Source organism: Gekko japonicus, unplaced genomic scaffold (assembly GCF_001447785.1).
Source record: "Gekko japonicus isolate JY-2015 unplaced genomic scaffold, Gekko_japonicus_V1.1 scaffold1007, whole genome shotgun sequence".
Lineage (NCBI taxonomy): Eukaryota > Metazoa > Chordata > Lepidosauria > Squamata > Gekkonidae > Gekko > Gekko japonicus.
In genome coordinates, this window is record NW_015177038.1 from 541,740 (window position 1) to 562,642 (window position 20,903).

Sequence of the window (20,903 nt, forward strand, 5' to 3'; positions counted from 1 at the left end):
AATGTGATCTGACGCCCGCCCTTGCCCCGCACTTTCCGGAAACTAGTACCTCGGAGGTACTAGTTTTTTGCCGCGCATCTTCGGAGTGAAGCCTCGGGTGAGCCACGGGAGTGCCACGCTTCCCAGATGTGGTGGTGAGATCGCGCCCGGAAAATCCGCCTATCTTCCATCTCTCCAGCGTGCCTAACGCTCCGTGTGACTGGGGCTTTTGTTGCCTTTCTCACCTCAATAGGCTGCTGAATCGTCTTCGCTGAGGGCCTCTCTGAGGCAGAAGAGACTTGATGTTTGGGATCCATGGAGCCACACAGAACCTGGCCTGTGAAGGAGGGGTGTATTCTCTTTCTAGCAGCTTCTCACCCCTGGGAACTCCCTGAGCAGTACCACCCCTCAAGACAACAACAACCGGTCAACCCTCCTTCTGGGGGAAAGGAAGCCATTTTGAGCCAACTCCTCCAGCCCCCGGAGGCAGCCAGGCCACAGAGTTTCCATGCAGGAACCATCCAGTTCGGAGAAACTCCCCGGGAGACCCTCTCCCGGCTGAGCAAGGCAGTTCTGCAGTGGCTGCGTCCCCAGGAGCACAGCAAGGAGCAGATTGTGGACCTGGTCATCCTGGAGCAGTTCCTGTCTGTGCTACCGACCGACATGCAGGCCTGGGTGAGAGCCAAAGAGCCGGGCAGCAGCAAGGAGGCAGCTTACCTGGCGGAGGCCTGCCTGCAGGAGCAAGAACCTGCCAAGCCAGCTCAGGTAAAGAGCACAGGATGGAGGAAAGGCAATTGCCAAGTTTGGGGGTTTTCAAGGGATCCGGCGGCCAGATACCGTAGATGGAGAGGTCTATGACTTTTTGTTAGGATTGCTGACTGGTGTGGGGGGGGGGGAATCGGACAGCCCAACTTGCACCTCTGCCTTTAACAGCATCTTACCGTGCAAGAATCATCAGCTGCCTTTTTAAAGAGGGGATTGCTTGCTAAAGCCTGCACACTGAATTGGTATAGAAGACACAGGGTAGAAGCTGGCAACAAGAGTTGGCAACCTGACTCTGTGGGTGTCAGTGGCATTGCCTTGAGCCTTGGTGTCTGTGTAATGAAAACCCTGTATAATTTGGATTGGAAGTTCTGTAGAAAACCAGTTCAGCTTTAGACTGGAAGTGTTAGTAAGAGCTGCAAAGTACATACTAAGTTGCTGTAGTTATGTTAATGAGGGCTTAAACAGACACCGCATGTTCTTAGCCACTAACAGGTGTTAAACCGGTTAGCATAACTAGGTAGACTGTGTTATTATCACTGTTTGTAGCTGTTGTACAGGATTACTATGAACTTTTTTTTAGTTGTGCAGGAAAACGTGACAGGTGACTCCTCTTGCATTTTCAGCTCACAAATTTTCCTTGTGTGTTACATTTACCTATACGCATACTGATGTTTCATGTCATGCATCTGATGAAGGGGGGTCTAGCTTGCAGCTTGTGCTTCAATAAGTAATCTTTAAGGTGCCTCAAGACTCCTTCTTGTTTTAATATGTTCCTGTACTAACGTGTATTTTTAGCAGAAAATGATCACTTTTCTGGGGACACGACTTTATCTGGCCAGGTTGCTGTTAAAGGCAGAGGAGCAGGGAAAGAAAGTGATTCTAGAGGTGATCTGAAAATGTGAAGGGGTAGGTTCAGTCTGAAAGGAAGGTGCCTGATTCAGAATTTTGCACCGTAGAGTTGTGAATGGAGTTAATTCATTCCCCCTCTTAATCTAATTCCCCCTCTTCTTTCCAGCAGGGCTCCTGGGCTGCCAACAACTTCATGGATGGCAAAAATTCAGAGAACAAAACATTTTCTATCTCATATCTGCAGGTTGCGAAAAGCCTCTGAATTTCTGTTTTCTGTGCAGCTTTTCTGTGCATGATCTGCCCAGGGGTCATTTCGTAGTAAAAGAGCTAGGGGGACTCATTAGCATAACTCATTAGCATATGCCACACCCCCTGACATCACCGGAAGTGTGTCCTCCCCACAGCCGGCGGCGACCTCCAGCGGGCACCAGCAGGGAGCTCCAGGCCCCGCCTCCCGCACCTCACCCGGGGGGATGGCGTCCCCCCACGTCCCCCCCCCAAATGACCCCTGCCCTGGATCTGCCCCAAACGATCTGCCACAACATTCAGCTAGCTTATATCTGATCTAGGGAACCTTCAGTGTTCTTAGGGTTGCAAGGTCTGCCCTGACCACCAGCAGGGGAAGGGGGGTTGGGTTGCCAGATTCAGGGTGGGAAACTCCTGGAGATTTGGGGGTGGAGCCTGGAGATAACAGGGACCTCAGTGGGGCACAGTACCAGAGAGTCCACCCTCCAAAGCAGCCATTTTCTCCAGGGCGAACTGATCTCTGTAGTCTGGTGCTGAGCTGTAATTCTGGGGAATTCCCAGGTCCCACCTGGAGGCTGGCATCCCTAGTTGTTACGGAGAATTTGAATCACTTCCACCTCAGCCTTGAGCTCTTCATCACAAGGGTCAGGTCTAAGATGGTACCCAAGAAGACTGGTGCAGAGAAATGAACTTGGATAACTAGGACACGTCACGCCTGAGGGTCTCATTGGGTTGGCTTTCTTTCTGTCTCTTACAGCTGCCAATTACCTTTGAAGATGTGACTGTACCTTTCACTGAGAAAGAGTGGGCACTCCTAGAAGCCAGAGAAAAGGCTCTTTACTGGGAAATCATGCAGGACAATTATGACAATGTAGCCTCTCTGGGTAAGGATTCCTCTTTCAGATAGAATAAATTCTAGACCAGGAGCAACACCCAGGGTTGCCAGGTCTGGGTTGGAAAACACCTGGAGACTTTGGAGGTGGAGCCAGGAGAGGGCGGAGTTTGGGGAGGGGAGGGGCCTCAGCATGGCACAATGCCATAGAGTCCCCCCTTCAAAGCAGCCATTTTCTCCAGGGGAGCTGATCTCTGTCAGCTGGAGATCAGTTGTAAAAGCGGGAGGTCCCCAGGCCCCACCTGGAGGCTGGCAACCCTAGCAACACCAGTTGCATTTCACTTTGACCTGCTCTGGTTTCTGTTAGGGTTTTTTTTAAGTACAAGCTGTCAACCTCCTGTTTTTTTGTGAGTGCTCTTACAGACACTAGCTCTATTTAAAAAGAAAAAACAAGTCAAGATGTCCGTTAATAACCAGAAGCTGTCTGCACTGAAGCACCCTGTAGGGTCTCTAGGCCTTTCTGTGGCTCCTCAGAAACATGAATATGCTGGATTCCAGAGCGGTAACCGTGGCAGTCTGTTGCTGCATGCAAAGAGAGAACATTGTGGCAGCTAAAGGACGAAAAATGTCTGCCGGCATCTGCCTTTGTAAGCCAGAGGCCTTTCCATCAGATGCACAAAGTGCTATAGTCTGCGGGTGGAAGTATGTTGTTGTTGTTTTTTGCCACCAAGGCACAGCTGACTTGCGGAGACCCCTGGTGGGGTTTTCAAGACAAGAGAGATTCAGAGGTGGCTTGCCACTGCCTGCCTCTGCATCATGATCCTGGTATTCCTTGGAAGTCTCCCATCCGAATACTAGCCAGGGCCAATCCCACTTAGCTTCTGAGATCTCACGTGATCAGGCTAACCTGAGCTATCCAGGTCAGGGCCAGGTGGAAGTATACATACGTGCAAAAAGAAAGGGGGTGGGGGTATTGCAAAGAGTGGATAGAAGGTGCACCATTATTCTGCAATGGAGGCCAGACAAAAACAGGCCAGACTGACCTTGGGCCAGTTTACACCCTCTAACTCTGTGTCACTTCACAGGGTTGTTGTGAGGATAAAACGGAGAGCTCAGCCAATGTAAGCCACTTTGGGTACTGCTGGGAGGAAAGGCGAGATATAAATAAAGTGAGTTTTGTAGCTCACAACGGAAAGCAGTGTACACTATTCATCTTATTTTGCTGATTGCTCACCTGCTGGGAGTGATCCACACCCACTCTGAGTGGATCGTTTCTTCTCTGGACCGGAGCTTGTGTTCATTGTTGCTCGACAGGGTCACGGCACACATTTTGCCCTGGAAAGTGGAAACCTCCTTTTGTAATAACAACCCCCCTCCCATCTTTCTTCTCCTTGTACCTGTGTGCGTGTATGTGTGTATATCTGTAGCTTCCCACTAAGTGTCAACACTTTGTGTATCTGACCTAGTAGGTTTTTCTGCCCATGAAAGCTAATGTTAAGTTCTTTGGGCCCCGCGGTATTCTATGCTACTAAAAAGCCAGGAACTCCCCCCACATTCCTACAGAGCTTAGTTCACTTGTCTCCTTCCTGCCTCCCAGCGCTTGTCAGCATATGAAAGGAAAGGAGTCTCACCGTTGTGTTTCTGTTCCTCATGAATGAGCCAATGAGAGGAGGTTGTTGACCATCACAGAGGGGCCACTGGTCAGTTTGGCCAGATAAGTTTCCTTAGCTGCAGAACCAAAAGAGATCCTTCAAACAGCTCCTGGTACCAAAAATGGGCAGGGCCCTGAGGCCGGAGGGATAAAAGAGATGGTTTGCAAGAAAGAAATTAGTTTGCTGAGGAGGCTTTGATGCTGGGCTTGTTGTTTCCTTGTTTTGTTTTTTGCCATCAAGTCACAGCTGACTTGCAGTGACCTTATGGGGTTTTCAAGGCAAGGGTGTTCAGAGGTGGTGTTAGGCAAATTGCCTTGTTTCTTAAAATAAAGTGGGAAATATGAATATGAAATGGCCAATAGGCTTCAGTTATGGGACCAATAACCTGTGTATACGGGAGTCCAGTTTATCCAGATCCCAGAAATACATGCTGAGGCTAGATGTTCAAAGCAATGATTTCTTTACTAGAAGATTCTCACACATACAATATAAAAATCAAGCACCCACACACATAATACAGATCTAAGAATTCAGATAGAAAGGTACAGCGACAGTTGCATTAGCAGGAGGTATCGTTGATGGGGTGATACGTTACCTCTCTGACATAGCGAGGCAATCCTGCAGCGAAAAAGGGATAACACTAAAGGAAGGGGGATCGTGAGTTGACCAGCAATGCACGTGGAAGGCTCCAAACAGTGCTAAGAATGGAACCAGCAAGATAGGGTGGGGTTAGGAAGGTCAGAAGCTAGAGAGAGAGAGAGAGCAATGGGGTGTTGCTCACCTTTTATACCCTAAAATGACTTGAAGCTGATGCTTCATTAGTCACGTAGTCCCCAGGAAATGCTAGAAAAATCCAGATGTTAATGGGTCAGGAAAAAGGATTAATCGTTGGACAATTGCAATAATGGTTGGCTAATAGTGACACCTCAGAGGAAGACAAAGGAAAGAAAAGAATAGTAATGTTCCAGCCCCATTGCCAGTAGTTGGTCTTAACAATCCAATGGTTAACAGCTGCATTATCGGAATGGGCGGCAGGAGGACATGACTTCTTGTTAATCCCATCATGGAGTAAGTTTTTTTTATTTAGGCTGAATTGAAGTACATGCAACATCTGGTGATGTTAATAGGTAAGGGGGGGGAGGTGCATGATGGAAGAGAGACCTTTTTGATGGCATCTGTGCAGGAATGTCCAGGTTTCTTTTGCAGAGCATGGCTTCTCTTAGGGAACTGCTGCTGGTTTTGCGTATCTGCGGGTCAGTGAGGCTGTCTTGCCTTCTGGCATATGTCTGCAGAAGTGCAGGCACGAGAGGCATCGTGTATTCCATGGTCCACATCTGGCTTGGCACGCTGCTTCACAGCAAGGTTTCCCTTGGCTAGGCACATGCTTATAGTCCAGTAGAATGGTACTATCTCATGGCTACTGTTCAGTCCATTACCCTGACACACTTGTTTTCACAGTCCAGCTTTGCAGTCATAGTCCATAGCCTTTAGAGATGCTATGTAAGGCGGTTGCATGGCAACAGTGCTTTGCCATTGCCTGCCTCTGTGTAGCAACCCCGGTATTCCTTGATGGCCTCCCATCCAAGTAATGACCAGGGCCAACCCTGCTTAACTTCAGAGATCAGGCTCGCCTGGGCTATCCAGGTCTGGGCAGGCCTTGAAAGTGCCAAAAGACCAGGCATCCTACAGCCTTTATTGACAGGTTGCATTTTTTTACCCTGCCTGTTTTCAGTTTTTTGTTATTACAGTCTTCGACCAGTACAAATTCAATCAATTTGAAACAGAGCATTAAAAAAATTCCCAATGATAGCCTATCTGGTAGAACCAGGAAAGGCTTGTAATAACATAGAAGTTTAAAAGTTATAAAAATCTATAAAAGGGAGAAATAGAACTACCTTGTAAACCTTTTAAACCATTTAAAATTTCCCTATTAAAAAAGAGGAAGTTTTTTTTTAATTAAAAGATGTAGGTATGGCCTATTTGCCTTGCTTTTTGCGTTCCTTGTAGACCCAGGGTGCAGAACCTAGCCACCTGTCTTGTAATCTGATAATTCCTATCCGATAGCAGGTATTCGTTTAATTTTGTTTGGTCTACCAGGGAACCTTTTTAACAGCGGGCTGATAATTTCCTTTTGGCTCACCGAATGGAGAGAGCAATTAAAAAATATATGCTCCAGAGAATCTATTTCAGTCAGGGAACAGGTGCAAAGCCTGGACGTGCAGGGGATCCCTTTATAGTCTGTTGCCTACAGGAGGGACGGGAGCCTACGTTCTGCTGCCTTGTGCTGCCTTGGATTCAGGGCACCAAACAGTTGTGTTGACCGTGTGCTTGTCCACTGTAATTCGATACTTTCACCTGTGTAGAATTTGACTCTGTGCACACCAGAACTCAGCTTTCAAAACCCAGCCTCTGAACACACAGTGACCAATTCTGCAAAAGCAGTGGCTTTCAAAACCCAGCTTCTGAACATACAGCAGGTTTTTACACACAGTGACCAATTCTGCAAAAGCAGTTGTACCATCCTCGGTCTGCCATTTCCCCCGGTTGTACTGTTCAATTTCCCACTATTTGCTGCACGGCCACATTTTGACCCGCATTTCCCCTCAATTGCCCCCCCCCGGTCTTCTTGATCCTAAAAAATAAGGCTCAAGACATGGGGGAAATCAGGGGGAGATGCGGGTTGGGTCAAAATGCGGCCACACAGCAAATAGTGGGAAATTGAACCGTACAACCGGGGGAAATGGCAGAACAAGGGCAGAACAATTGCTTTTGCAGAATCGGTCACAGTCTTCTTTAATTATCACTACATATCTGTCTGCATGTGCAAAGTGTACAGTGAAGGCTAACTTGCACATGTCATGTATGGCGATCATTGACTGTTGCATTTAGTAACCAGTTTGTTGCAATACTGGATGAACTTATGGATCTCCATGCAGGTGATTAGCCCAGTGACAGCTCAAACCCAGTTCTTCTCCAGTGGAGAAGATGCACAGCAGACTGCCATCAAGGATACGGGCAATCAAGCGATGGATGTGTGTATGAACCAGGCTTATATGACCACAGCCAGTCACACACATCTTTGTTTGACCTCTTAACAGCTTTTTCCCCCTTAGAAATGGATCTCTGGGCTCAGGTTTTTGTTTTGCATTTTTCATGTGTGCACGTGTGTGTTTGCGCACGCGTGAGTGTATGTGTGCACCTGGAAGTTATGGTGACCTCTGGTGACTGACCCCTACTGGGGGACTGGAGGATATTCAGAGAGGTGGCTGAATAAAGCCTGCCCCTGCCCTCCCAACTGCTGGTATTCCAAGGAGGTCTCACATCCAAGTACTTGCCAGAGTCGGCCCTGCTTAGCTTCTGAGACTGAACTTGCCCAGGCTATCCAAGTCAGGGCTAATCTCTGGGCTTAGCGGAGATGTTTGGAAGTGTCTTCACTTCTCAGACACCATCTAGAGTTGCACCCTTCTATGCCCACTGAAGTCAATAGGTGTAGAAGGGTGTAACTCTGCTTAGGATGACACTGCCCGAGACTTACCTTTACTGGTGACTTTACAACCTTAAGCATACAACTCATAGATCTGAATATGTTTTTCCATCAGTAGCCACACGGTCTCTGTGACCAAAATGTTGCAATCTACAGTAAGTTCTCATGCTCTTTTTGCCTCAGGGTTTTTGAGACCAGAAACTGATGTGAGGTCACCAGAAGAATGGAAAAGGCAAGATACTTTCAAGTTTCAGCTCTCAGAAAAACGGATGCAAACAAAAATCAACTTTTCAGGTGAAAAGTCATTATGATTGCTCTAGCAAGGTCTTTCAATGATGGGAAATGGCACAAAGGTCTTGATCCAAGGAGGTGAGGTTGAACCTTAGAGCAAATGTCATAGGGCATGGTTAGAAGGTACAGCAGATTTGCTGAAGCTAAGTAGATCTGGATCTGGCCTTGGTGAGTTCCTTGACCTCCTAGGAATCCTATTGTAAAGTTGTCTTGAGTTCCAGTAATGGAGAAAAGCCAGAATATAAATGCAATAGATAAAAGAATGAAAAAGAGCCTGCCTGAATCACAGTCTTCTCCCATGGTTTTAAAGTTTTGGCACGTTCAAAACACCAGAAGACTCTAGCGGAAACTGTTATGGAAAAATGGTCCTTGCTAGCAAATTAAAACCTTGGACAGGCTCACACTGCTATACAAATAAATCTGGAAGTCTTAAGGCAGTAAACAAGAGGCAAAAACTCCCATAAAGGGATAAGATAAAATTCAAGCCATTAATTCTTCCTCACTGTCTTCATTACAAACAGAATCCCCACAACTTAAACTTGAGATGGCCTCCGAACGAAAAAGGAATCCAAGGTCATTGATCTTTGATCTCCGGGGCTGTGGAGAAAGGGAGATCCCAAATGACATCTGTTCAGGTAAGGAATCATGTGTACAGCCGCTTGGAATTATCTGCTCGGGTTGGTAAACTTGGAACATCCTGCAAGGAATGGCCTGGGCTGAACTACTTGGCCTTGCAGAGCTGGGAGAGGCATCCAGGACAACCATGCTGTTCTTCCCACTCAGATTAGGATCAAACTACCTGCTTGAGGTGGCAAGTAGAGGAGGTCCCGCCTCCTCCTCCTCCTCTCCTTGCCCCATTTGCTTGGGGTGTCACCTTCTCCTCCTTCTTTCTTACCTCTGCCCCAGCCCCTGTGCACTCATTCTTGACCCTCTCCTTATTAGTTCAGCTTTAGAGAGTACCTCCCCCCCATCAACCTGCAGTCTCCCACCATCTTTCCCTCCAGCACTGCCTTCTTCATCACTGAGGGTTCTGATCAGGTCTTAAGAGGTGTAGAGGTTGTTGCACCAGTTGGGAACAGTGACCACAATGCTATTAAGTTCAGCATTCAATGGAAAACAAATTTAGAGTCCAGTGGCACCTTGGTCTTAAAGGTGCCATTGGACTCTAAATTTGTTCTTCTGCTTCAGACCAACGTGGCTGACCAACTAGGTCAGTGGAAAGTTCCCCCTAAAGTCCAAAACTGTCACGTTTGATTTCAAAAGAGGGAACTTTACAAAAATGAGGGGAATAGTAAAAAGGAAGCTGAAGGGGAAACACAAGAGAGTCAAATCCCCCCAGAGGATGCCTGGAAGCTACTTAAAACCATATTAAGCCCAAATAGGATGAATTCCACAGGTTAGGAAGGGCACTGCCAAGGTTAAAAGAAGCCCTGCATAGTTAACAATGCAAGTCAAGGAAGTTATAAAGTGGAAGGTCTTCCCCAAGGAATTGAACAGAAGGGATCACAGACTCTGGCAAAAGAAATGTACATTAATAATTAGGCATGGAAAAAGAGATTTTGAGGAGTGAGTTGCTAAAAGCATCAAGAAAAACAATAAACATTTTTTTAACATGTATCTGAAACAGGAAACCGGCCAGAGAAGCAGTTGGGCCTTTGGATGACAAAGGACTAAAGGGGTTGCCCAAGGAAGATGTGGAGATGGCAGAGAAACTCGATGAATTTTTTGTTTCTCTGTTCACTGTAAAAAGTGACAGTGGGATATGTACCCGTGCCACAGCCCCTGTTTTCAGGGAGTTTGAAGAACTAAGCCAAATTGCGGTGAACAAAGATTAAGTTCTAGACTTGTTGGGGAAATTAAAAACCAAAAAGTCTCCAGGTCCTGATGGCATGCACCCGAGATGCTTACAGAACTCAAATGTGAGATAGTTGATCTACTAACCCGTATATGTAACCTATCACTAAATTCAGCTGCTGTACCAGAAGACTGGAGAGTAGCAAATGTTATGCCAATTTTTTTAAAAAGGGTCCAGATGTCAACCAAGAAATTACAGGCCAGTCAGCCTAACATCTGTCCCAGGCAAATTAATAGAAACTGTAATGAAAAAATAGAATTATTAGGTACACAGAGGGACAAAGCCTGCTGAGGGAAAATCAGCATGGCTTCTGCAAAGGGAAGTCCTGCCTCATCAACCTTTTGGGGTTCTTTGAGAAAGTGAACAAGCATGTAGACAATGATCCTGTAGACATTATACACTTGGACTTTCAAAAGCCTTTTGACAAAGTACTTCTCCAAAGACTCCTGAGTAAACTTAGCAGTCATTGGATAAGTAAGCAGATTCTCTTCTGGATCAAAAATTGGTTAGATGACGGGAAGCAAACAGAAGGGATCAGTGGACAGTCCTCCCAATGGAGGGAAGTCAGCAGTAGGGTCCCACAAGAACTGGTATCGGGGCCGGTACTACTGGTACTATTCAATTTATTCATAAATGATCTTGAAGGGTGAGCAGTGTAGTGGCCAAGTTTGCAGATGACACCAAATTGTTGAGGATGGTGAAAGCCAAGGCTGACTGTGAAGAGCTCCAAGAGGATCACCACAAAGTGGGTGAGTGGGTGACGATAGGGCAAATGAAGTTCAGTGCTGGTGAGGGTAAGGTGATGCACACTGGGACAAAATGTCCCAGCTTCAAGGAGAGGCTAATCGGGTCTGAACTTGCTGAGACTGAGAAGGGAAAAGATCACAGGGTTCTAGTGGATAGCTCCATGGAAGTGTCAACCCCGTGTGCTGCAGTGGTGAAAAAGGCTAACTCTATGTTAGGGATGATTAGGAAAGAGATTGAAAAGAAAACAGCCAATATTATAATGCCCCTGTATAGATCTATGGTGCAGCCCCATTTAGAATACTGTGTACAGTTCTGGTCACCGTGTCTCAAAAGAACATTGCAGAGCTGGAAACAGCACAGGGGAGGGCAACCAAGACACTTAGGGGTTTGGAGCACCTTCCTTATGGGGAAAGACTGAAGAGTCTGGGACTTTTCAGCTTAGAAAAGAGACACCTAAAAGGGGGGACATGATAGAGGTGTATAAAATCATGCATGAGATGGAGAGAGTTGACGAAGGGAACTTTTTCTCCCTCTCCCATAATACTACTTCTCTTGAGTGAATGGACTTAGTTTGGGTAGCAGCAGGGTATGGTGGAGGAATCGAGGGTGTATCCCACTCCCCACTGCTACCACAAGACTCTGTTGCATTATGCCTCGTATGTGATCACCTGCCAGTGTTAGTGACAACCTGGGCAGCCCCCATGGATCCCATTTTGAGAGCTACAGCCACTGAAGAAATGCAGAGAGCAAGTGCAACACCTGAATGATCTGGAAAACAGACTAGCGAGTGTCAGTTGATGTCAGATCTGATGTCAACATATAGGTCAGACGTTATTCTTTTTCATTACCTGCAGTTGTTGCTTCCTTTGTTTCTTGTTCTTTCATTCTACGATTATGTATTCTCCCTTTATTCCTGCAGAGAATAGTCCGTTTAAAGCAGAGAATTGCCCAGTTAAAGCAGAGAATAGTCCGATTAAAGAGAATCCAAAGAATAACTCCAAGCCCAAAATCCCTGACCTAGTGGAGAAACAAAGTATGTTTTCTGGCCTGTCAGAAGGGAACCCCAGGAAAGCAGAAGCCAGGGACAGTCAGCAGATGACACAGACCCTTGAGGAGAACTCCCTGCCTCAGCAAGATGAGATGCTTTTTGGCACAGGGTTGTTTTTCAAGGAGCCACCCCAGGTTGTGGCCGCTCTGAAAGGTGACCTCCAGGAGACCCATCACATCTGCACCGAATGCGGGAAAAGCTGTCGCTCATTTGCCGCGCTGACGAAGCATCACAGGGCCCACAAGGTGGAAAAATGCTACAAGTGCCCCGTCTGTGAAAAGAGGTTCAGTCGGAGCTCTAATCTCATCACTCACCAGAGGATCCACACGGGCCTAAAACCATTCCAGTGCACTGACTGCGAGAAAAGCTTCAATAACAAGTCAACCCTTGTTAAGCACCAGAGAACCCACACTGGGGAGAAACCCTACGTGTGCCTCGACTGCGGCAAAGGCTTTACGCAAAGCTCCAACCTGATTAAGCACCAGAGGATTCACACCGGGGTGAAGCCCTACAGGTGTCCTGACTGTGACAGAAGCTTCACTCAGAGTTCACATTTCATTGACCATCAGAGAATCCACACGGGCGAGAGACCCTACAAATGCCCCGACTGCGGGAAGGGTTTCAGCCTGTGCTCCAGTCTCATCATACATCACAGAATCCATACAGGAGAGAAACCGTTCGAATGTCCTGTCTGCGAAAAAAGTTTCAGCAGCAGGTCAACTCTTATTAACCACAGACGGGTCCACACTAGAAACAAACCTTATGAATGTGTTGACTGAGGGAAGACTTTCACTCAGAACTCCAGCCTAATTGCACACCAGAGAACCAATACTGGTGACAAATCCCATACATTTCCTCACTGTGCCAAATGCCTCACTCAGAGCTCAAGCGTCATCATCCACTGAAGGACATGCATGGGAGAGAGGCCATATCAGTGTTCCAACTGAAAGACATGCTGCAGTATAAAATCACATCTCCTTGGCCACCAGAATACCCATGATGGGGAGAGTTTGGTGCGAGAGCCGGTTTGGTGCAGTGGTTAAGTGTGCGGACTCTAATCTGGGAGAACCGGGTTTGATTCCCCACTCCTCCACTTGCACCTGCTGATGTGACCTTGGGTCAGTCACAAGCTCTAGCACAGCTGTCCTTGAAAAAGAGCAGTTTGTGTCAGAGTTCTCTCAGCCCCACCCGCCTCACAGGGTGTCTGTTGTGGGGAGGGGAAAGGAAAGGAGTTTGTAAGCCGCTCTGAGACTCCAAGTGAAGGGCGGGGTATAAATCCAATCTCTTCTTCTCTTCTTCTTCTTCTTTTCAGTGCTCCAGGTGTGGCTGAGGTTTCAACGCAAACTCCTGCCTTAAGCTGGATCAAAGATCTTGTTTAAGCAGAAATGGTAACCAACTCCATCCAGCACCTCTGGAAATCAGTCAATCCATGACATTGCAAGTGGGAGACTGACCCTTTCTTAGTTCCTGTCCATCAATTCCAAGTTAATTAAATCTGTATAAGAACCCAGTGTGGAATTTCCTTTATTCCCTTTCCAAATCCTTCCCACGCAGGAAGCCATCCTGAACGGCCAGTATGGCACTGAACCTTCCAGATCACAGCTCATTCTCTTCACCGCTAAGCTAGCAAAGAATCTTCACTAGTGGGCTGGACAATACAAGAGGAAGTGGTCCTTCAGGAGTTATATTTGTCATCTTTCTTGCTTGTTGTCCAAACTCTGGCAGTATTCAGGCCTGAACAGAGAATGGTTTACTGGTATATTAGTGTGCTCCATTCCTTGCTCTGATTTCGCAGCCCTCAAAGCTGTAAGCTATTTGGACTGCCCTGAATATCAAAGGCAAATGATGTAGTCATCTGATCTAGGGACTGGATTAGATTCCACAAATTTGTCTAACCCCGTTTAGAACAGAATACGTATTCTAAGTAAGAGCAAACAGAATCTATTTATATCCAGCTTGACTGGCGCTCAAGGTGGAAGAAGGTATCTTTACTTTTACTGCAAACATGTTCATTTTATTGACTGAGAGTTCCACGAGTCAGCTCTGATCACCTTCTGTGAGCACAAAACCTTCTCAGATGCTTTGATCTTATGCTGACTTTGTGGGAACTGCTGCAATGAGCTCCTTCCAAGGAGCCCCAGAGCAGGTGGGAAGAGCCCATGCTAGAACTCGAGCTCTTGACATGGGGGAACTTCCAGAGCAGTTCCCAACTCCAGCTCTAACAGTATTCAAGCAGCAAACCTTCAAGTTTTTTTATTTAGCACAGACTAAGTAGACCCTCGCCATTCACAAGGGATCCATTCCCATGAATGGGGAAACATGCAAAAATGGAAGGCCAGGTTCTGCTGCCTCTTGCTGCACCACACCCACTCTTGATTTATAGGGTCCAAGTTTGAGCCCTACGGAACTCAGCAAAAGGACAGGCAGGCCCTCTGGAGTTCCTGCCATGACTGTCGATAAAGCATTGAACGCTGAGTGCAACCAATACTCTTTTTCTGGTTTTTATAGAGTAACCTGCAATTCTCTTAGCGCCAGATTCTACAATTAGACTGTTGATCTGTAGACACATGAAAACGCACAGCTTGATCGTAGGCTTAAAAGATTACTGCACAATAGTGCTCAATTAAGTGATGGTTTCCAGTTTGATTAAGGATACTGAATAGCTTCAGGATTTTGGAGGGGGGTGGTTCTGTTGTGTATGGTTTATACGGCTGTTAAGACTTAATACGTTTATGCATTATACTTCATTTCTACATAAGCAAACATATGTTGTATATGGAACTTTTCTTATTGTATAAATAAAGGGATTTATTTGTAATGATTCAGTGGCTGTTCACAGGACTCCATGCCACTGCTAACTGAAAAAGCACTAACTGCCGGTATGGAATGGCATTTTTTTTTTGCAAAATTGGCCCCTTTCTCAACAGTCTCTTAACATCCCGTCCATCTCCCAAGTAGCTAAACACCTTAAGCTGGTGACTTCAGAGACCTGTTCAAAATGTACAGTGCTGTACAGTGCCTCGTTTATTATGCTGTTTTTCCAACAGTCACCTCCAAAAATGCTTACATCAGTAAGGAGAGAAAGAGGTCCTGCCCTCAGGTATAAAGTCAAAAACAAAAAGGGGCATTGATGGAAATGGTAGGGGAGAGAGATCAAGGTTGACAATTAGAGTTTATACACACAAGGCCAGATCACGATGGTAGTCTTGCTTGGGTGTAATTGATGAGATTGTGGCCAGTTTTTTTCCTTCCACTCCTGCAACTCCCAGGACAACTGGCCAATGGAGCACAGTACTTATGGGCAAAGAGTGGAGCCACAGCTACTCCTTCTCTGGCCAGTGGCTGACACACACACCCTTCCTGGGCAGGGGGAACAATGTGTAAACACTCAGTGGTCCTTCCTTATGTTGGACAACGGCTGAGGGCCCTTTTCCTTTGTCTCATGTGCAGTGCTCATGTCTCTATTTTCTTGCAGTCCCTAGATCTTGGAGCTTCTGGGTCCAGCAGCCTCTCCTTATCCATCCCATTGGGATCTGTGGCTTGTTGAGAATTCCCCTCTCCTCATCACCAGTTGCCTGTCTCCTGGAAATGATGGCTCCTAGTCCCTAAGTGAAACTGAAATCAAGTAGCACCTTTAAGACTGGTAAATAGCATCCCATTAAGCTTCTGTTAAAAGGGCAGGACAACTATTTCTTCAGGCTGCTGGCAACCCTATGGAGCCTATCTAGTCTCTTAAAGTCCATTTAAATAGCTGGACCTGTCAGCGTAGCTCTTTCATAGACTTTTATCTAGCAGAAAGGTCATAATTCATCTGCCTTCATTCAGTCCCCAGCATCTCAGGCCCATAGCCAGGATTTTTTTTAAATCGGGGGGAGGGGGCATTTAAATTTCCTGGGGGGCACTGGCTAATCAAATTAATCTGGGGGAGAAGACCGTGATGTCCTGGGCTGGATGGGAAGTCAGGGGGCAATGCCAGCAAGTGGGGGGGGGCTAGCCCCAAGATGCCCCACTGAAGCTACGGGCCTGCAGCATCTTCAGTTAAAAGGATCGAGCAGTTGGTGATGGGAAAGGCCTCTACCATGGGGAAGCCACAGCCAGTCAGGGGTAGAGAGCATACTGGCTTTGATAGACAAAGGGTCTGGGTCAACATAAGGCAGCTTCAGGTGTTCTTTGTGTATCTCTAGAATACATGATATAACCGTTTCTTGTAACCCGTGCCTGTAAGACATGGGGCCCTTATTAGTGTTGTGGCAATTCTAGGAACCTTTTCAGCTTTGCCAATAACCTTGAACTATTGTTGCTCCAGATGGTCTGCCCTGGTTTGGGTAGGGTGGTGTTGTTTTTTCTGATGAGGATTCAAAACTGTGTAACAGTTACAGACAGAAACTTAACAGTTCAAAGTTATGTCCACCACAGTACCTCGGGAGAAGCTGTAACTGGAATTGTTGAACAGTGTTAGGCAGTTAGTTAAAGGCACAGGAGCCTTGCCAGAAAAGAAAGTGGCGGCTTTTCTACTGCCACATTTTCATCCTTTGTATTCAAAGGCCCAGGAACAGCTTTTGGGATATTAGTACTATTAGTCGCGAAGAGTCGGACTCGACTGTGCGACTGAACAACAACAACAACTATTAGTTTTATTTTCCAGCTGCGCCCTCAGGGAAATCTGGGGTTCCTTCAAAACCTTAGCAGAACTTTCTTAATGAGAAGATTAGTAATGATGAAAGACCGCAGGACCATCCCAATCAGTGTTCCCCTTGAGCATGCAAGGGGCATGTGTATATTGGCCATGTTCTGTGCTGTCGTCCCAATTCATGTAAGTGTATCAAGTGTGACAAAGGATTTTATGACTTCACGGTGCTTACAAACATTTGTAAACCACCTTGAGCATGCTGCTGGAGAGGGAGCATTAAAATTTCTTCAATAAATAAGTGCCCTGCTTTGATTAATCTGGTCCTCTTAAGTAGAAGATGAAGAGGTAAAAGCCTTTCTGGACTGTTCCACTTCACGACTCTTGGGGGGGGGCTTCCCCTCATTGAGTGCTCCTCCACGCCAAACACTTCAATCTAGATCTGCAAGTTTCATGTGGGATGGGAGGGTTGCCAGCCTCTGGGTGGGGCCTGGAGCTTTCCCAGAGTTACAACTGATCTCCAGACAATAGAGATCAGTTCCCCCTGGAGAAAATTGCTGTTTTGGAGGGTGGTTGTGGTGATGGTTGTTCAGTCGCACAGTCGAGTCCGACTCTTCGCGACCCCATGGACCAGATCACGCCAGGCCTTCCTGTCTTCCGCCGTCCTCTGAAGTTTGCTCAATTTCATGTTCGTTGCATCTATGACACTGTCTAACCATCTCTTCCTTTGCCGTCCCCGTCTTCTTTGGCCTTCAATCTTTCCCAGCATCAGGGTCTTCTCCAGTGAGTGCTCCCTTCTCATTTGGTGGCCAAAGTATTTGAGCTTCAGCTTCAGTATCTGGCCTTCCAGGGAACAGTCAGGGTTGATTTCTTTTAGGATTGACTGATCTTCTTGCAGTCCAAGGGACTCTCAAGAGTCTTCTCCAGCACCATAGTTCAAAAGCATCTATTCTTCAGCGCTCAGCCTTCCTTATGGTCCAACTCTCGCAGCCATACATGACTACTGGGAATACCATTGCTTTGACTGTACTGACTTTTGTTGGCAGGGTGACGTCTCTACTTTTTATTACACTGTCTAGGTTTGCCATCGCTTTCCTCCCAAGGAACAGGTGTCTTTTAATTTCATGGCTGCTGTCACCATCTGCAGGTCCACCATTTGGCGGGTGGACTGTGGTATTATATACCAATTAGGTCCCTCCCCTCCTCAAACTCTTCCCTCCCCTAGGCTCCAGCCCCCAAAACTCCAGGAATTTCCCAACCCAGAGTTGGCAACCCCAGAGAGAAAGACCAGAAACACTGCCGTTTGTGTAAGCAGCCCCGAGTTCGTGCCTCAGTCTGCACGTGTCCCAGTCTATTCTAGTGGAAAGGATGACCCAAAGGAAAAAAAATTGAAAAACACCACCTCCTGAAACGACCTCACTTTTTAAAATCAAATTGCGCTGTGATGCAGAGAACAGGCGTCGTTCGCCGCGACCACCAGAGGGCTCTGGCTATTGCTTAAGGGATCCCTTCCCCTCTGAAGCTCTCTTCCTCCCACCCAGGATATCGGGGGGCTGAGCTTCCTAGGTCACCCGGGGTGTTTGCAGCCGCGGGGGGAGGTGTGTGGATTCCGCAGTGGCTTGGGAGCCGCGGCTGCTCCTCCTGTCGGAGTCTCTGCCCGGAAGAGCATTTCCCTGATGAGGGACCGACCGAAGTGAGAACTGTTTCTGACTGCCTCAGGCTCTCGGGGTAGCCGAAGGCGCTGCAGCCTTTAACCCTTCAGCAGCCAGCGACTCCAGGTAATTCAGGAAAGAGCCGAGCCTGGGCTGTTATGGTCGAGAGAGAGAGGGAAGTTGGAAAAGGCTCCATTTTCGCCTTCTTTCCAAGCCGGGGCGCCTGGGGCCTCAGGTGCTTGTGTTTACAAAGCACAGAAAAGAGCAAGTAGCGCCTTAAAGACTAATGTTGTGGCAGGGTGTGAGTTTTCCCGAGTCATCGTCCACTTCTTCAGACCTCTTCACAGCAGAGTGACTCAGGAAAGCTCATCCCCTGCCACAAAATTTGTTATTCTTTAAGGTGCTACTGGACTTTTGCTCTTTTCTGCTGCTACAGACAGACTTACAGGGCTACCCATCTTGATCTACAACACAGAAAGATTGCCACTCCTACTAATTTGGGATTACTGAGAACAAAGGCGCTTGGAATTGATGCACCTGTGAATTATGCATGGGAAATTTAAAAGCAGAGGGGTAGCTATGTTAGTCTGTTGGAGCAAAAAATAATAAGCAGGAATCTAGTGGCACCTTTGATTCCAACATAAACTTTCTTCAGAGAAGAGGGCTCCACTTCACACAAGCTTTGAGTTAATAAAATGGAATGGAATAAAATGCTGTTAGTCTTTAAGGTGCCACAAGAATCCTGTTTTACGAAAAAACCAGAACTGCTGTTTAAAACAACCACTGATAATGATTTCCTGGAGATTAACCCATTTGCTAGTACTAGTCTCCTGTCAGGTGTTCTCAAGCCTGTAGGTACACATGGGAGGAGAGATTGTGTATTATGGCTTTAATGAGCCGAGCACCAGCAGAAAAAGCTGTTGCCCCACTCAAGTGTTCAGATGTCTAAACATCACCATTTTTCATCACACACCAGCTGGATGAAAAACTATAAATAAATACATTCAGAGTTAGGTGGATAGCCGCATTGGTCTGAACCTTTAAGACCAACAAAGTTTAATTCTGCGTATAAGCTTTTGTGTGCATCTGAAGAAGTGTGCATGCACATCAAAGCTTACACCCAGAATTAAATTTTGTTGGTCTTAAAGGGGCCACTGGACTCAAACTTTGTTCTACAATCAGAGTTAATGGTGGCATTTCTAAGTGGGATGCTACCTTCCCCCCCCCCCCGAGCTTTGTGCCTTTTAGCACTGGCAAAAACCCAACAGTTCTGCATTTCTCCTTCCCCCCCCATACACACACACTCATCTCTTTCCCAGAAAAACTTTCCCCATTGAATTTCTGTCTGCCATACAGTAGTTTGCCCTGACTAGGATGGTGCAGACTAGACCAATCTCATCAGATCTTGGAAGCTAAGCAAGGAGTGCCCTGGCTAGAATTTGGATGGGAGACTACCAAGGAATTCCGGGGCCACTATGCAGAGGCAGGCAATGGCAGACCACCTCTGAATGTCTCTTGCCTTGAAAACCCTACAGGGTCTCCATACATCAGCTGTGACTTGATGGCAACAAAAAAAGTACAGTGATTCAGTACACAAGATTTCTGCAGGGGGAAGGATTATAGTCCTAATGATGACGAAGGGCCTAACAGGTGCAGCTGTTGTGTGTTATGGAGCCACAATAAGGGACACCCTGGGAAGAAAATATAGGTACATTTGCACAAGTGTTTTATTTTCCCTGCCCCAGATGCATCACTCTTCTCTCAAACGAGGCACCTAATCGTCAAATTCATCCAATCCATAAAATAACCATTGGTTTACTGTTGGAAATGCTTGAGCTCTGTACCTGGAATTTGGCCAATCATACTGTAACTTCTTGTTCCAGAGGTGTTGACCTAGAGAACCGCAGCTGGTGGTGGTGGTTGCAATGGAACAATATGTGCTCTTGGACCCACGGCAGAGGGCCTTGTACCGGGATGTCATGCAGGAGAGCTATGAGACGCTGATGGCACTGGGTAGGGATCCATTTCCTTTCTGGGATTAGAAGGCCCAAGAAGCCCAAGGTGGATTTGTTGCCCCCCAAAAAACTTGGAAGGGAGAGCCCCTGAGAACTTCCCAGTGTCCCTTCCCAAGTAGGAGAAATGAATTTCATTTTCCATCAGGGTTTTTATCCCACCCTTCCTTCTCAAGAGCTCAAGCAGGTATCCATGGTTCTCTTGTTCCCCATTTTATCCCCCACAACAACCCCAGCTAAGAAGTGGTGACTGGGTGGAAGTTGCCCCCACAGGCTTCGTGTTTGAGCGGGGATTGGATCCTGGATCCCCTCATTGCTAAAGGAATGTGCAGAAAAGTCTGTCTTTTAGTGTAGCTATTGCTGAAGGCCCAGAAAATGAGAACGGCTGAGTTAATATGGCAAAGACTTACTTGACACTGAGGTTTTTTGCTGGTTTGTATGAGTTTGCAAACTTTCAAGTGATCATTTCCCAGACCATAGCTCCTGAGGTATAAGTAGCACTCCACTCAGTCCCATGTCATCTGGCTAAGTCTCTATTCTCTTTTTGTATGGCAGCACACTGACATCTCTACAGGTAGGTGTTGCCTTTTTCCCCTCCAGGCCTTGCCTCCTTCTGCTCTAGCATCTCCAGATGAAGGATCTGGGACTTCCCTAGAGGAGACATGGCAGATCCACAGCTGGGTCCTTTCCGTTTTCTCAGAAGGGGTTTAAAGCTGCTAGAGGGGCACCTATCTGTATTGGGATAATGGCACCTGGAGTGAGGAGTTATCTTCCCACACACATTTGCGCCAGGGCTCTGGTCCAAATTTTAACCCCCAGCAGCTGTGTTTTTGAGAGAACTGAAGTTGTCAGAGATGTATTCTT

General features: G+C 46.9%; 2 protein-coding genes across 3 annotated transcripts in view; both read left to right on the forward strand.

Moving 5' to 3' along the window:
* LOC107124514 (zinc finger protein 773-like) overlaps positions 1–12,728 on the forward strand; it is a 16,890-nt gene extending 4,162 nt beyond the window's left edge. For both annotated transcript variants that reach the window (XM_015427995.1, XM_015427994.1), the window contains exons 2-6: positions 233–744; positions 2,597–2,723; positions 7,991–8,101; positions 8,620–8,733; positions 11,620–12,728. In XM_015427995.1, the coding sequence (XP_015283481.1) occupies positions 295–744; positions 2,597–2,723; positions 7,991–8,101; positions 8,620–8,733; positions 11,620–12,527 (1,710 nt within the window). In that variant the 5' untranslated portion in view covers positions 233–294 and the 3' untranslated portion in view covers positions 12,528–12,728. The remainder of the gene's footprint in view (positions 1–232; positions 745–2,596; positions 2,724–7,990; positions 8,102–8,619; positions 8,734–11,619) is intronic.
* A 7,438-nt stretch (positions 12,729–20,166) lies between these two features.
* The window catches only part of LOC107124511 (zinc finger protein 345-like), a 4,776-nt gene continuing 4,039 nt past the window's right edge, over positions 20,167–20,903 (forward strand). The window contains exons 1-2 of the mRNA XM_015427990.1: positions 20,167–20,226; positions 20,595–20,613. Coding sequence (XP_015283476.1) covers positions 20,167–20,226; positions 20,595–20,613 — 79 coding nt within the window. The remainder of the gene's footprint in view (positions 20,227–20,594; positions 20,614–20,903) is intronic.